Raw genomic sequence first — 12,827 nt, forward strand, 5'->3', positions numbered from 1 at the left:
ACAAAAGTTTTAGTATGTTAGAATCCGATTGTATGAGCAAATCATTCTTAAACAAATTGCTTGGAAAAATCTAGCTTTCACAAGATTTATATAGCGATGTATTGATCAGCATAAGTAGTCTACGACAATGGTTTATAGAAACACTTTCGAGAATAATGATATTTCTCTCTTCATCAATATTACAATCAACCTCAAAAACAATGACAGAACACAGGACTTCCTTCAGCCATCAATTACCAAATTTATTTTTTAACAAACGTCAACAAACAAAGTCAGAGATGTAAGCCAATGCAGGCTATAGAACTGGTCACCATCACTCCTCCACACCTTGGATCGGCACCCCACGCATCTCCACTGGGCACTGCAAGAGAAGGGAACAGTGTCATGCATCAGCCCAAATATCTTCACTTTTTACTGTTCCAGCTAAAGGAAAGCAGTTTCCCAGGAACTGAATGGAAACAAGCCCCCTATTTCTTTTCAGTGATATCCTTTTGTACAAAGTGTTTGACTGTACTCTAGTCTGTACCATTTAAATTTCGGACAATAAAGTATCCAAAGTTATTAATACATATATTAATCTTCATTCCAGTCCTAATTCTAACCCCTACAGCTGGTTATTTGGGGCAATGTAGACCATCGTTTCTCAAATAGGGGTCCTAAACCAAACCACCAATAATACGGTCATCATTTGACCTGAGTGAGTTTGAATATTAAACATAATGAAATAGCAGACAAAATAAATAACGTTAAAGAAACACCAAATGTCAGGAAGAACTGAGCGGTGTACTCAGCTAATTATGGTTAACGGGGGAAACTCTAGCAAAGAATGTTTGAGAACAATTTTGAAAATAATAACTATTAATAATAGTTCAACTAGCCGATCTAACATCTACATGTTGTGAGCTTATAGATCACATGTTGTGAGCTTATAGATCAGCAATTTGAACAATTTTAAAAGGTTTTTTAAAATAGTAAAAAAAAAAAAGGCAAATAAATTTAGGCATAAGGTTTGGCACAAGATATAGGCTATAGCCCCTAGTATATTCTCCCAGCTGAAAAAGTGCACGACTAATCTGTAACCCCATTCTCCGCCCTTGAACATGGCCAATTCACATCATATGCACAATGACTGTATGCATGACACATAATAGAAGCTGGGCCAACGCCACATAGCAGCAGCACAAACCAACTAATGGCGCCCAGTTGAACCTTTACACCAAAATTAACAGGGTGGGTGGTCAGATCTTGTGGTTTAAACAGTGGGTAATCTCTCCCCCAGAGAAAATGTTGCACATTTGTAAGTTAAAACACCAGAATGGATTCCCGTCCTGAATGGGTTTAACGCGTCCCGCTGCACTCCGAGAGCCAAGAGAAAAAAGATAGACCCATGTATAACTTGATGCAGAACAGACCCACCTCCACTGTCCAGCTAACCTGCATGGAACCTAGCAACTAAAGCCCAAACCACACCAAAGGGTCGGGTTGGGACAAAACAGTTTTCAAGGTAAATTTTGTGTGGTCTACCTTAACCCATTCTGGTCAGGAACCACTTTGTGTTTTAAGCATTAGGTTACACAAAATAGCAGATCCACAAGCTCAGCACCGACGAGCAGCAAAAATTATTCGTGAAAATGTAGCGCAAATTTGGAATATATATTCTTTCAGAGCAAACATTTTTAACTCAAATCTTTGCTTCTGGGGGGGGGGGGGGTCCCTGGAACATATTGAGGTCGGCGGCCAATTACATATATTTTTGGGGAGTCTTTGACATGAAAATGTTTGAGAACGACGGACAAAGAAACATAGGGTTTTTCAGAAAACGGTCAGGATTTAGGAGACATTTGTAGAATCGTTCCCAGGTCTAAATGGTTTAAAAAATGGTTTTGTCCCAACCCGACCCTTTGGTGTAATTTGGGCTTTAACCCATTCTGACCTGAGATCAGATTCATACAAGGTTTCCACTGGACACACACTTGTCTGATTAACCCATTCTGACCCGAGATCAGATTCTAAAAATGTCAGTCGTTCTTCGATTTTTCAAAAATAGCAGATCTACAAGCTCGTAGCGCGCCACTCGGTGGCGCGCTATGAGCTTGTAGATCTGCTATTTTTCAATAGCTAAAGCATAACATGATGCGAACACCAAAATGGGTTCCCGTTCAGAATGGGTTAACCATAGCCGCTTCCATGATGGCGACCGTACCTATCGCAGCCTCCTGGCCTCTCTTTCAGACTCCAGGAGCGTCAGGACGTCACCCTCTCTCACTGGGCCCTTCACGTTCCTGATGATGGAGCGGTTGCTGTCGTCCATAAATTCTACACGGACCTGCAAGAAAGAATTAAACAGGACAATCAAATCACTTCTCTACCCAGACCTGCAATAAAAAAAGGACATCAAATCACTTTTGAGGTGACCGATGGATAAAAGGTTTTTTATGACCAATTGTTGGGCTATGTTTTACATGTTATAGGAGAAAGAGAAAGGGATGACTAGAATTTCAAAAACCTAATTAGAATCGTTTATAAATTGGTTAACTTAGTTATACATTAGTTCAAATAGATATTTGTAGTCACATCGGCTCATCTTAAATTAATGAGGTCTGAAAAGAAAGAAAGGCAAGTTTCTTTAAGTTGTCAAACAACAACAACAAAGGGAAGGGATTCAGTGCAACTTGACACCAACAAACCTTATTATTAAAAGGTATGGATTTTAACTTGGGCAATAATGTTAAACCCCCAGTATTATTAGGTCCGACAGTACTAGGTCATTAAATAAACAAATAAAATCGAATGATGTTACTTGTCCAACCTACTAAATCACCCAGTGTACGATTATGCATATATACACTTTGAAAATCGTAGTACCTCGTCAAAATAACACTTGAGAATAGTGGTCACATATAGACCAGTGGATCCCAAAGTGGGGTGTGGGGACCCCCAGTGATACTTGAGGCAGTTCCAGGGGGTCCCCAGCTAAATGATAGTTAAGAACCAAATGGACCTTTATGGGTCTTTAACTCGGAGTGTACAAATTAACATTGATTTTACAATAAAAATGTGGGGTCCCAGAGGGGGTGCATACTTAGTTTAGACTAGTCATTGGTTAGACATGGGTTAAGGTTAGGTTTAGGTGTGCTGCCCCGTGGGAAGTTACGTTTAGGATTTGAGATAGGTTGTAGTTGTAGGACTAATGACTGGTCTAACCAATGACTTGTCTAAACCAAAAACTGTCTAAACTAAGTACTGCACCCGTCCCAGAGATAGAAATGCCATTAAATGGGGGTTTGTAGCCTAATGCATGTCAAACTGGGGGTCCCTGAAATTAAAATGGTTGTGAATCACTGCTAGAGCCGTAAAACTCTTCTCTTATGGGGGTCCCTGGCATATTATCTCTTCAAATGGGGGTCCGGGGGATAATTAGTGTCAATTTGGGGGTCCTTGACATGAAAACGTTTGGGAACCAGTGACATAGACATTTACACTTGTTAAGTTTGTTAGCCAGTTTAGCATCGCATCAACATTACCTGTGTACATTGTCCCTGGGAACCAGTTCTTCCGAGCACCTTAGTGACCTAAACATGACAAAAACGTGCAATTAGAGTTTAGCATGTTGAATTAAAAACAAAGTCAACATCCATTGAAGCACCACTGCCATGATATTCAATTGTAACGTTAGCTATTAGCATGTTGCTATCGCTTTAGCTGAAGCATGTATATCGCCTCCATGATGGAACCAACAAGGGCCGAGGAACGGCTCGCAAAAAAACGCAAATACGAAGCTCAAGACTGCGTCTCGCTTGGTTTTTTCACAACCGAACGTGACACTAATAGTTTAGGTTTCTGTAAATCTGTTTGATAGACGTTATTTCGGCGTTAATCTAATAGTTTCTTACTCTGGCGAGCTTGATCGGCTGCACGCGGCTGGCGTCCATGTTGTCAGCTTAGACCGGAAAGGAAGTCACGTGGTGCGGGGTTTCATTTTATTAACACAGAAATAATAAAATAATATAGGCCTATGTGGAAAATTTGTAGTTGTTGTTTTTTGTGTGTGTATACATTCCACAGGCATACACATGATAGGTAGCTATATAATGTGAATTGAAATAATGTTTCTTTAGATTATATTTATATTTTTATTCGAAATTCCATTTCCGGTAGCTTGGCTAGTACCATTCCATCATATAAACGGGGGGTTCAGAGCACGGAGGACCATACCATTACTAAAATCATTGGAATCAATAAAACAATACATTCACAATCATTACTCTGAAACTGCCCAGTTAGTTATACAATTATGAGTTTAATACAGAGTCTGTTTGGTTGTAGTAAAAAAAAAAAAACTAGTGCCAATTAAGTTTACCAACTGTGCTAAGCAACTTGATTCATACTTCTTCACGCGACGGTGTCGCGCGTCAAAAATACTAATAGCCAGCACACCACACAACTTGACACAAGACTGTATCAGGAGATCAGGAGTCAGGACTTGTCTTGTAGTTGTAGTAGTAGGCTACAAACTTGGGGCTATATCTGGCGCCACCCCTTAACTAACCCTTATCCCTAAACTAATTTGCACTGTTTTGCTATTTAAAAAGACCTTTTAAAATTGTTCAAATAGCATAGCCGATCTACAAGCTCACAATGTCTCGATGTAGATCGGCTAGTTGAACTATTTTAAAATGATTTTCAAAATAGTAAAAAATGGCAAATACGTCTTGGGATAAGGGATAAGGGTGGCGCAAGATGGAGCCCCTGCAGTTCCCAAACCTTTTCATGTTAAGGACCCCCCTCTTTAGCCTGCGGACCCCCAATTAGAAAATATTATGCCAAGGACCCCCATAAGAGATTCTTTTTTATGGCTCTACCATTTTAATTTCATGGGCCCCCAGTTTGACCTGAATTCGCTATATGTGTCTATTTGTACGTCTCTAAATGTTCTGATGAATTGAACAAGGTGGACCCTCTTGTAAACAAGTGTAATGCTTTATTGGGTCGTCCACTCACAGTTAACAGTCTTTGTATTGAGTTGTGCTTGAAATCTACTGTAATTCTGCAAACTGTTAATTAATACATATTTCAATCAATCAATCAAAAATCACTAATTAACCAATTAGGCTACGGTCCCCCACTTCTATATCTGGGACCCCAATGCATATTGTATAGTTAATTTAACTCAGAGAGTGTAGGGAGTTAGAGACCGATAAGGATAAGGGTCCATTTGGTTCCAAACTATTATTTAGCTCATGGGAACTCCCTCAAGGACCCCTAGGGGTCCCGGACCCACAGTGTGTGTGTGTGTGTGTGTGTGTGTGTGTGTGTGTGTGTGTGTGTGTGTGTGTGTGTGTGTGTGTGTGTGTGTGTGTGTGTGTGTGTGTGTGCGTGCATGTGTGTGCGCAGTATACAGTAGCCATCTAAAAAGAGTGACACACACACACACACACACACACACACACACACACACACACACACACACACACACACACACACACACTTACAATTTAGGCATTTAGCAGACACTCTTAATCCAGAGCGATTTACATTAAGCAAGCACAACACATGGTAGGCTAATAAATACATAGAAATAGCCATTAAGACAAACAGTAGAATATCTCAGACAATTAAGCTATGAGTATGATGTACTGACTATAGAGTGCTAGCTATGCCTACATAAAATGCTATATTGATAATTTACTTTTACTGCACCTTTTAAAAGGTTTTTTCAACAAATTCCCAAGCAGTAGCCTACAATTTAAATGCTGATGGCCAAGCAAGATTTCTGTAGTATATATGGCTGCTCTTTTCCTATAACCCTGGCCTGTATACGTGCGAAGATGTAACTCCTGATTTATTTTGTAGTTACTTTAATCTATTTTTCTGTATCTGTCCTCTGTCTCATAACTGCTGTAATGACATATCAACTGAATTTCAATAACGGGTCTATCTTACAGTGAGTGAACAGGTAGAGTTAAGGGAACGTTTACACGCTTCATTGCCTCAGGGTGGCAGCTGGGATTAAACCTTATATGTGACCTCTGGCCTAATGAGTCTTCTACTAGAAAGATATACGTCATCATGTCAAACGCAAAGCTCACAGAGGAAAACATTTGAAAAGGGATCTTCCATTATTATATTTATGAAATACAATCACTTCCAGCTGCAATCTATTGATTTTTCTTTCTTAGAAAAGCTGTTGGTTTATATATATTTTTTTTGTTTTCAGTGTCTTTTTAAGGGTGCAGGAAAAACAGAAGAATTTGTTTTCTTTATGTGGGTGAAAAAATAACTGTTTTGGTATAGCAGGAATCTATATTTCACACACTTCTTGTTGATTTGTTGAAGATTGTTGAAGTTTATCTCACAGATGTTCAATTATTGACATTGCAATGTTACAATTGTATGGGGAAAGTTCTCCTCAGTGTCCTCACATACAGTAGGATGCTCATAAACACAAGCAATTTTCCTGAATTATGTCATGAACAAAATTCAAATGTCCTCCGTTGTACAAACAAAATTTACAAAACAATAAATGTAGGCCTATATATGGTCACCTACCTATACATTTTCTGTCTGTACTGCATGCACATGAGCTTTTAATAGCCCTGTCATCAATACAAAACTGACATCTCTTTCCACTATCTCTCGTTGCATTTCCTCTTCTTAGAAGCCAAAGCCTTAAATCACAGCACTAATCCTCACGGACAGTATTTTTAACTTAGCGTTTGGACAGAAAGAACAGCAATAGGATTATAGAATCAGTGAGGAGGCTGAATCCTCATGTTGCTGATCTTCTTGCACGCTGAGAGGAAAACGTGGCAGCTCTTTCTGTCCTCATTTCTGTCTTTCTTTCATTCACCCGGATGGCAGAATTCATGAGTCTACAAAGGATCCTGTTGGAATATAAGTCTTGTGGAATACTGTTGTTTTTTTTTGGGAGGTGTTTTCATTCATCCACTGTGTGGGCCTGAACGTAGCCAGATAACTTCATTGGGAGGATAACAGCAGTCTCTGCCGTCGTCGGTATGGAAGGCAAAAGGCCGCCTGCACCTAAATTGAAGGTGTTGAAAAAGCGCCGCTCCAGCCTTTTTGCCAGCATAAAACGAGACGTGAGCTTCAACTCGAGCGTAGAGGAACAGGAGAACGAATTCCCCTTTTCGCAACTCAGCTCTGTGAAAGCATGGACGTCTATGGACAATCTGGATGAGCAGCACCAAGAGGCACCCAAAACCAACCAACCAAAAGCAAGAAAATCTAATCCAAGAAAATCTAATGTCGTCAACCTCAATGTGGGGGGAAAGGTCTTTCACATCCCCGTTCATCTCGTCCTCCGTTACCCAAAAACAAGGATCGGGATCCTCGCCCTCTGCCAAGATCCGGTCAAGCGGCTGACCCTGTGCGACGACTACAGCGTTCACAACAACGAGTTCTTCTTCGACAGAGACCCCATGTTCTTCCACTACATCTTCCACTTCTACTGCAGCAACGTCATATGGGTGATGGAGAGCCTGTGTCCCATCAACTTCGATGAAGAGATGACGTTCTGGGGACTGAGAATGAGGGACACACCAAGGTGCACTTCTCAGATCTCCCTCTGAACCAACCAGTGTTGTTTACGTCGACTTAGGGCCGATTCATATACTCCTATTTTAGAGCCGAATAAAAGTCGGTTCGGCTCTGTAGAGCCTACAATTTGACGTCATTTGAGGTTCGGGGGGGCGGGTACCGTCGTAAAGTCGGCTCTTCGGTGCTACTGAAGATTTCTGACGAGCCGAAATCATTTCGGCACTACAGCGCCGAAACAGCGGTAAAATAGGAGTATGAATCGGCCCTAAAACTAAGACGAAATTTTTTCGCCGACTGCCTTTTTCCACTGACGAAAACTAACTGGAAACTAACTGAAAACTAAGCTATGATGACTAAAACTAAGACTAAATATACTGACAATTTCGTCAACAAATAAAAACTAGACTAAAATGTTAGGAAGGGACTATAGTGGACAAGAGATTCCAATAATTTTACACTTGGTTTCATGCTGAAAATAGCCGATCTACAAGCTCACAACGTGTGAGCTTGTAGATCGGCTATTTAGTAGTCTAAAACTAGACTAACACTAAAACATTCCAGGGGACTAAAATGTAACTGAAACTAAATGAAAACTATTGAAGAGACTATGACTAAAACTAAAGTCAAAATGTGCTGCCAAAAACAACACTGCTCGAACGTGCAATTGTACCAAGGGGTTTGTGTGTGTGAGTTTCTGTGTTTGTTCCACGCAGGTATATGAAAAACACATTAACGGCGACTGTCCCTTTCTTTTCAGATGCTGCCGGATTCTGTTTGAGGAAAAAGTCGACGATATCAAAGACCAACTGAAGGTCACAAAAGAGCTGATTGATGAGATCAAGCATCACCAGGACGAGGATGTCTACAAGACCATGTTCCTCGGTGGTTTGCGGAAGGTCCTGTGGGACCTGATAGAGAACCCGTACTCCTCGCTGGCGGCGAAAGCCTTCGCCGTGTTCTCCAGCCTGCTCGTCCTCATCTCCATCGTGGCTATGACTCTGAACACGGTCAACGAGCTCAAGGTGTACAAACTGTACGGCAAGACCTACATGGAGCTGGTGGAGATCTTCTCCATCGTCTTCTTCACCCTGGAGTACTTCCTGCGTCTCTTCACCACGAGCGACATCAAGCAGTTCCTGAGAAGCGCGCTCAACTTCGTGGACCTGGTGGCCGTCATGCCCTACTTCCTCCAGATCGTCTTCGAGATGTTCACGGACTCGGAGGACCTCGGCGCGCAGGAGGACCTGAAGACCATGGCGCGGGTCAGCAAGGTCAGCAAGGTGCTGAAGGTGGTCAAGCTGATGCGCATCTTCCGTATCCTGAAGCTGGCTCGCCACTCCACGGGAATGAGAGCGTTTGGCTTCACCATCCGCCAGTGCTCTGAGCAGGTACAAGTGCGCTGGCACTCAGGTGCCCAACATAGCCTATAATGCTGCACACAGAAAAAATATAGACAAAGCGTTCTCCGGGTCTAACATGAACGTAAAATGAAGCCTGTCAGTCTAGATCCGTTTTGGCCCAGCTGGCCAAGTCATATCTAATTGCATTACACGACATTAAACAATGTTAAACTCACTTTGCCTGTCGCTTTGCCACTCGACTTGCCATTCACTTTATGCATGCACATATAATAATGTGTCCACAAAACGCACATGGGCGTGTCATTCCCTACAGGTGTGCTGCTTGTTCCTGTTCATTGCCATGGGCATCTTCAGCTTCTCCGCTCTGATGCACGCCGTGGAGCAGGACCAGCCGGGGACTCCTTTCAGCAGCATTCCAGACGCCTGGTGGTGGGCTGCGGTGAGACATTGACTATTTCATTCTGACCTGAGATCAGTTTCTAAAAATGTTCTTGATTGGTTGAGCATGTGCCCAATATTGGCTGTTCACAGACGACACACACACACACACACACACACACACACACACACAGACAAGCCCATTCTGGCCTGGTGGAGGGGGAAAAAAGTACCTTTTTCGAAAAGCACCTCTATCATTAAGCTAGGTGAGAGCAGTATATTATAAGCCCATGGATCAGTGAACCTTTCGCTTCATTCTACTTATTCACACTGGAGTGAGACAACAAATCTCTGCTGTTGATAAGTATCATTATATAATCCTGGTATTATAATGTGCCTTTCGTGTGAACCTCCCAACACAAGGACGGATTAGATGACAGTGCATGTGTCTGGTCGTCATCAGCATGCATCCCCTATGTTTTCCCCCTCTTTGATTAAGGACGTATATATACTCTCATGTCTGACGCGTGGCATCTGTTAAGTTGCACATGGCTATAAGCTCATGTAATGCTGTGTAATGAGTTGCATTTCAGACCAGACACTGCTGGGATTGCGGCGAAGCGCTAGTAGAGATGTTGTGGTCCAGTTACGTTGGAATCAGTCGGATCATGGGCTTTTAATCTCAGTTGTGTGTGACATAATGCCTGGAACAACACATCCGATCATGATCGGATGTGTTGTTCCAGGCAGTAAACAAAAAAAAAATGCATGTCTACATTGACCAGCCTTGCAGACAGTGTCATGGACGGGGCAGTGCGAGGCAGGTCATTCCCACATGGTCACGTTATGGTAAAAAAAACAACCAAAAACATGATTTAGAGTGGGACTGTCCCTTGATGTGTAGAAGTAGATTCGTGCTGTACAAAGAGACCTCACTTATTTTCACGAGTGATGAACATGGCGAACAGCAAAACCTATAATGTGTACTATGGAATTAAAGCTATTAAGTTACTTCATCGTTCACACATTGTTCACAATGATCATCCACATTTGCAAAATGTGTATGATTCATGTGATTCTTGACTCCATTCAAAAACATTTCAAAAGGTACAAAATAAACTAGTAAGTCCAAAAGGCAAAACTGTACAGAACCAGGCAGTAAATCATCATAGTCCAAAAACGCAAACCTTTCAAGGAGAACCAGGAACAATAGGGGTACAGCTCAGGGACGAAGACAAATGTTCTGACAGTTTGTGTATGTGAGGAGTCCAGATATATAGGGAGCAGGTAATGGGCAAAATGTTCACAGGTGGGCTGACGTGGGAGTTGGAGACAGGTGTGCAGTGTGATGGAATGGAAAGAGGGAGTGGCCAGGGAGGAGACATGGTCTGTGGAGTGACAGATCATGACATTAGTCTTCATTTAGTTTCCATTTAGTTTTCGCCAGTGAAAAAAGGCAGTCGACGAACACTTTTCGCCTCAGTTTTCGCCGACGGAAAACAACTGATGTGTATTGGCGTTTTATTGAAGTCAAGTTTGACATATAGCTTCCCTTTTTGTGTGTTTGTTTTTGTTGCATCCATACACAGGTGAGCATGTCCACCGTGGGCTACGGTGACGTGGTCCCCATCTCCTACCTGGGCCGCTGCGTGGCCTTCGGCTGCATCTCCTTCGGCATCATCCTCAACGGCATGCCCATCTCCATCCTCTTCAACAAGTTCTCCGACTACTACGCCAAGCTCAAGGAGCAGGAGTACAACAGCACGCACGCCTACGAGCGCAGCTTCCAGATCGAGAAGCGCCTGAGGAACAACTTCGACCACTGCTTCCCGCCGCCGCAGCCCGAGGACTCGGACGACGAGGTCCACTATCGGCCCAGCGGCAGGCGTGCCGGTCACGACACGGTGGACTGAGAATGATTTTAGTTTTTCCGTCAGGGGACGTCGTGCAACACATATAAGGCTCATTCATATATAGTCTGGATTTGTCGGTGGTGAGGTGACCACCGGTGCTGAAATAACGTTGATGCAGGGCTGGGGCGGTGCGGCGGTGGTTTTGATCTTCACCGCGGCTCAGTGACGTCATGTTGTAGTTCGGTGGTCACCTCACCACCGGAAATCCAGACTATATGAATAACGCTATAGACGTCAAAGGGGGCCTCAGGCCCCTCCCCCTTCTACCTGTCTGTAAAAAGCAACTGCCCTCTCCAGACCACGGATGCAGCATTTACTGATGGTGAAAGAAATGCAAAATGCCTCCCCTCTCCTTTCCATGCCACGCCGGAAGGCAGCATTCAAGGAGAATGGCTTTTCCCCCTCCTGAGTCTCCTGAACTTGAACATTGCAGTATTTAGAAATCAATGTCGTACAACCGCATCTCCACTATAGCTATAAAGAGTGCTGGGTTGTGCCCCGAAAATAGCAGATCTACAAGCTCTCAACGCATCGCAGCGCGACACGTTGTGAGCTTGTAGATCTTGCTATTCTCGCAATTTCAGCCCCCATGCCCCTCTAACACTCTCTGCACGTCCCATGTCGTCCATATAACCTCGCTAACCATAAGTGGCCTTTACTTGTCATCCTGGCCCCGGGTGGGAGAGCATCTTGGCCCCCATCTGCCTGTGGCTTTAATCTGGGGGCCTATAATATGGAATGAAGGGAAGCAAACAATCCAAGTGGAGGAAATGGAGTCGGCGGTGGCACGATGGAGATAAGCTTTTTAAGCCTCTGCTTTGGGTGGTGTTTTTGCACGCTTATAGAGACCGCACTTAATTCTGTCAAATGGAGAGGAATTAATCAACCTATATATGGGGCAGCATGATATCATGATACCAAGAACGGTACATATATACTGTATATATATACCTGTCCCGGATGCGACTAATTCCGTCTCGGAAAGGATTAGAACGTTTGATCAGGATTTAACGTAGTGAAGGTATTAGTGGCATAATAGTAGGCCTACATGGTGAACAGATCTCACTGTGATTCTTTTCTTTGACCAGCTGCTCTATACTGCAAAGTGCTGATAATGTTGACATCAGTTATTTTCAGAAGTCATTGCAGTGTGCAAATCTTTAAATAATGATATGTTGTTTTACACTAGTCTAATTTAAAGTCGATACTGTTAAAGCGCAACATGGATGTATAATAAATAATAATATGCAAATGTACTTGTGGCTTTAGCTATAAGTAATGTGTTGTGGCCACAGTCTACAAATCATTAGACATTTAGATAGCTTGTCATTTGCCACTAATAATTGCAAGTATGTTTCTCGCTGGGACATGCTCCTGAGCTAGCAGTGGTGTAAAGTAACTTCAGCGCCACCTGGTGGTCACCAGTTTAGGCTTTGAGTGCCAATTCTCCCATTATAAAGAAAGAAAGAAAGAATATGTCATTCTATTATGCATGTACTGTAATGTGCATGTCATCACCTGTACACCAGATTAGAGGAATTCTCTAAGTATGGATTAAAATTGAATTCCCAAAGGGATCACGTCTTGTCGTCCGTGGCAACCGGTACATAATTGCCAA

The 12,827-nt window shown here is 42.7% G+C and overlaps 2 protein-coding genes across 2 annotated transcripts; one reads left to right on the forward strand and one right to left on the reverse strand.

The window, feature by feature from the left end:
- Nucleotides 1-217: 217 nt before the first annotated feature.
- On the reverse strand, nucleotides 218-3,962 carry rps28 (ribosomal protein S28). The gene is made up of 4 exons (XM_080777801.1): nucleotides 3,894-3,962; nucleotides 3,525-3,572; nucleotides 2,204-2,326; nucleotides 218-361 (listed from the first exon to the last, which is right to left on the reverse strand). The coding sequence occupies exons 1-3, from the start codon at nucleotides 3,930-3,932 to the stop codon at nucleotides 2,204-2,206; spliced, it is 210 nt and encodes a 69-aa protein (XP_080633927.1). The 5' UTR covers nucleotides 3,933-3,962; the 3' UTR covers nucleotides 218-361.
- Nucleotides 3,963-7,016: 3,054 nt separating this feature from the next.
- Nucleotides 7,017-11,209, forward strand: LOC308326268 (potassium voltage-gated channel subfamily V member 2; the record flags this gene model as incomplete). Its single annotated transcript, XM_080779075.1, has 4 exons — nucleotides 7,017-7,564; nucleotides 8,315-8,945; nucleotides 9,232-9,357; nucleotides 10,886-11,209. 4 exons carry the CDS (start codon nucleotides 7,017-7,019, stop codon nucleotides 11,207-11,209), a joined length of 1,629 nt encoding a protein of 542 aa, XP_080635201.1.
- Between the last annotated feature and the right edge of the window lie 1,618 nt (nucleotides 11,210-12,827).

This window comes from Protomyctophum bolini (assembly GCF_963924005.1).
Source record: "Protomyctophum bolini genome assembly, chromosome: 12".
NCBI lineage: Eukaryota > Metazoa > Chordata > Actinopteri > Myctophiformes > Myctophidae > Protomyctophum > Protomyctophum bolini.

Coding starts and splice junctions, on each gene's coding strand:
- rps28 (XM_080777801.1), bottom strand. CDS start 3,932: ATGGACGCCAGCCGCGTGCAGCCGATCAAGCTCGCCAGA. Junction 3,573..3,893: donor AGCCGATCAAGCTCGCCAGA/GTAAGAAACTAT, acceptor TGTCATGTTTAG/GTCACTAAGGTGCTCGGAAG. Junction 2,327..3,524: donor CCCAGGGACAATGTACACAG/GTAATGTTGATG, acceptor TCTTTCTTGCAG/GTCCGTGTAGAATTTATGGA.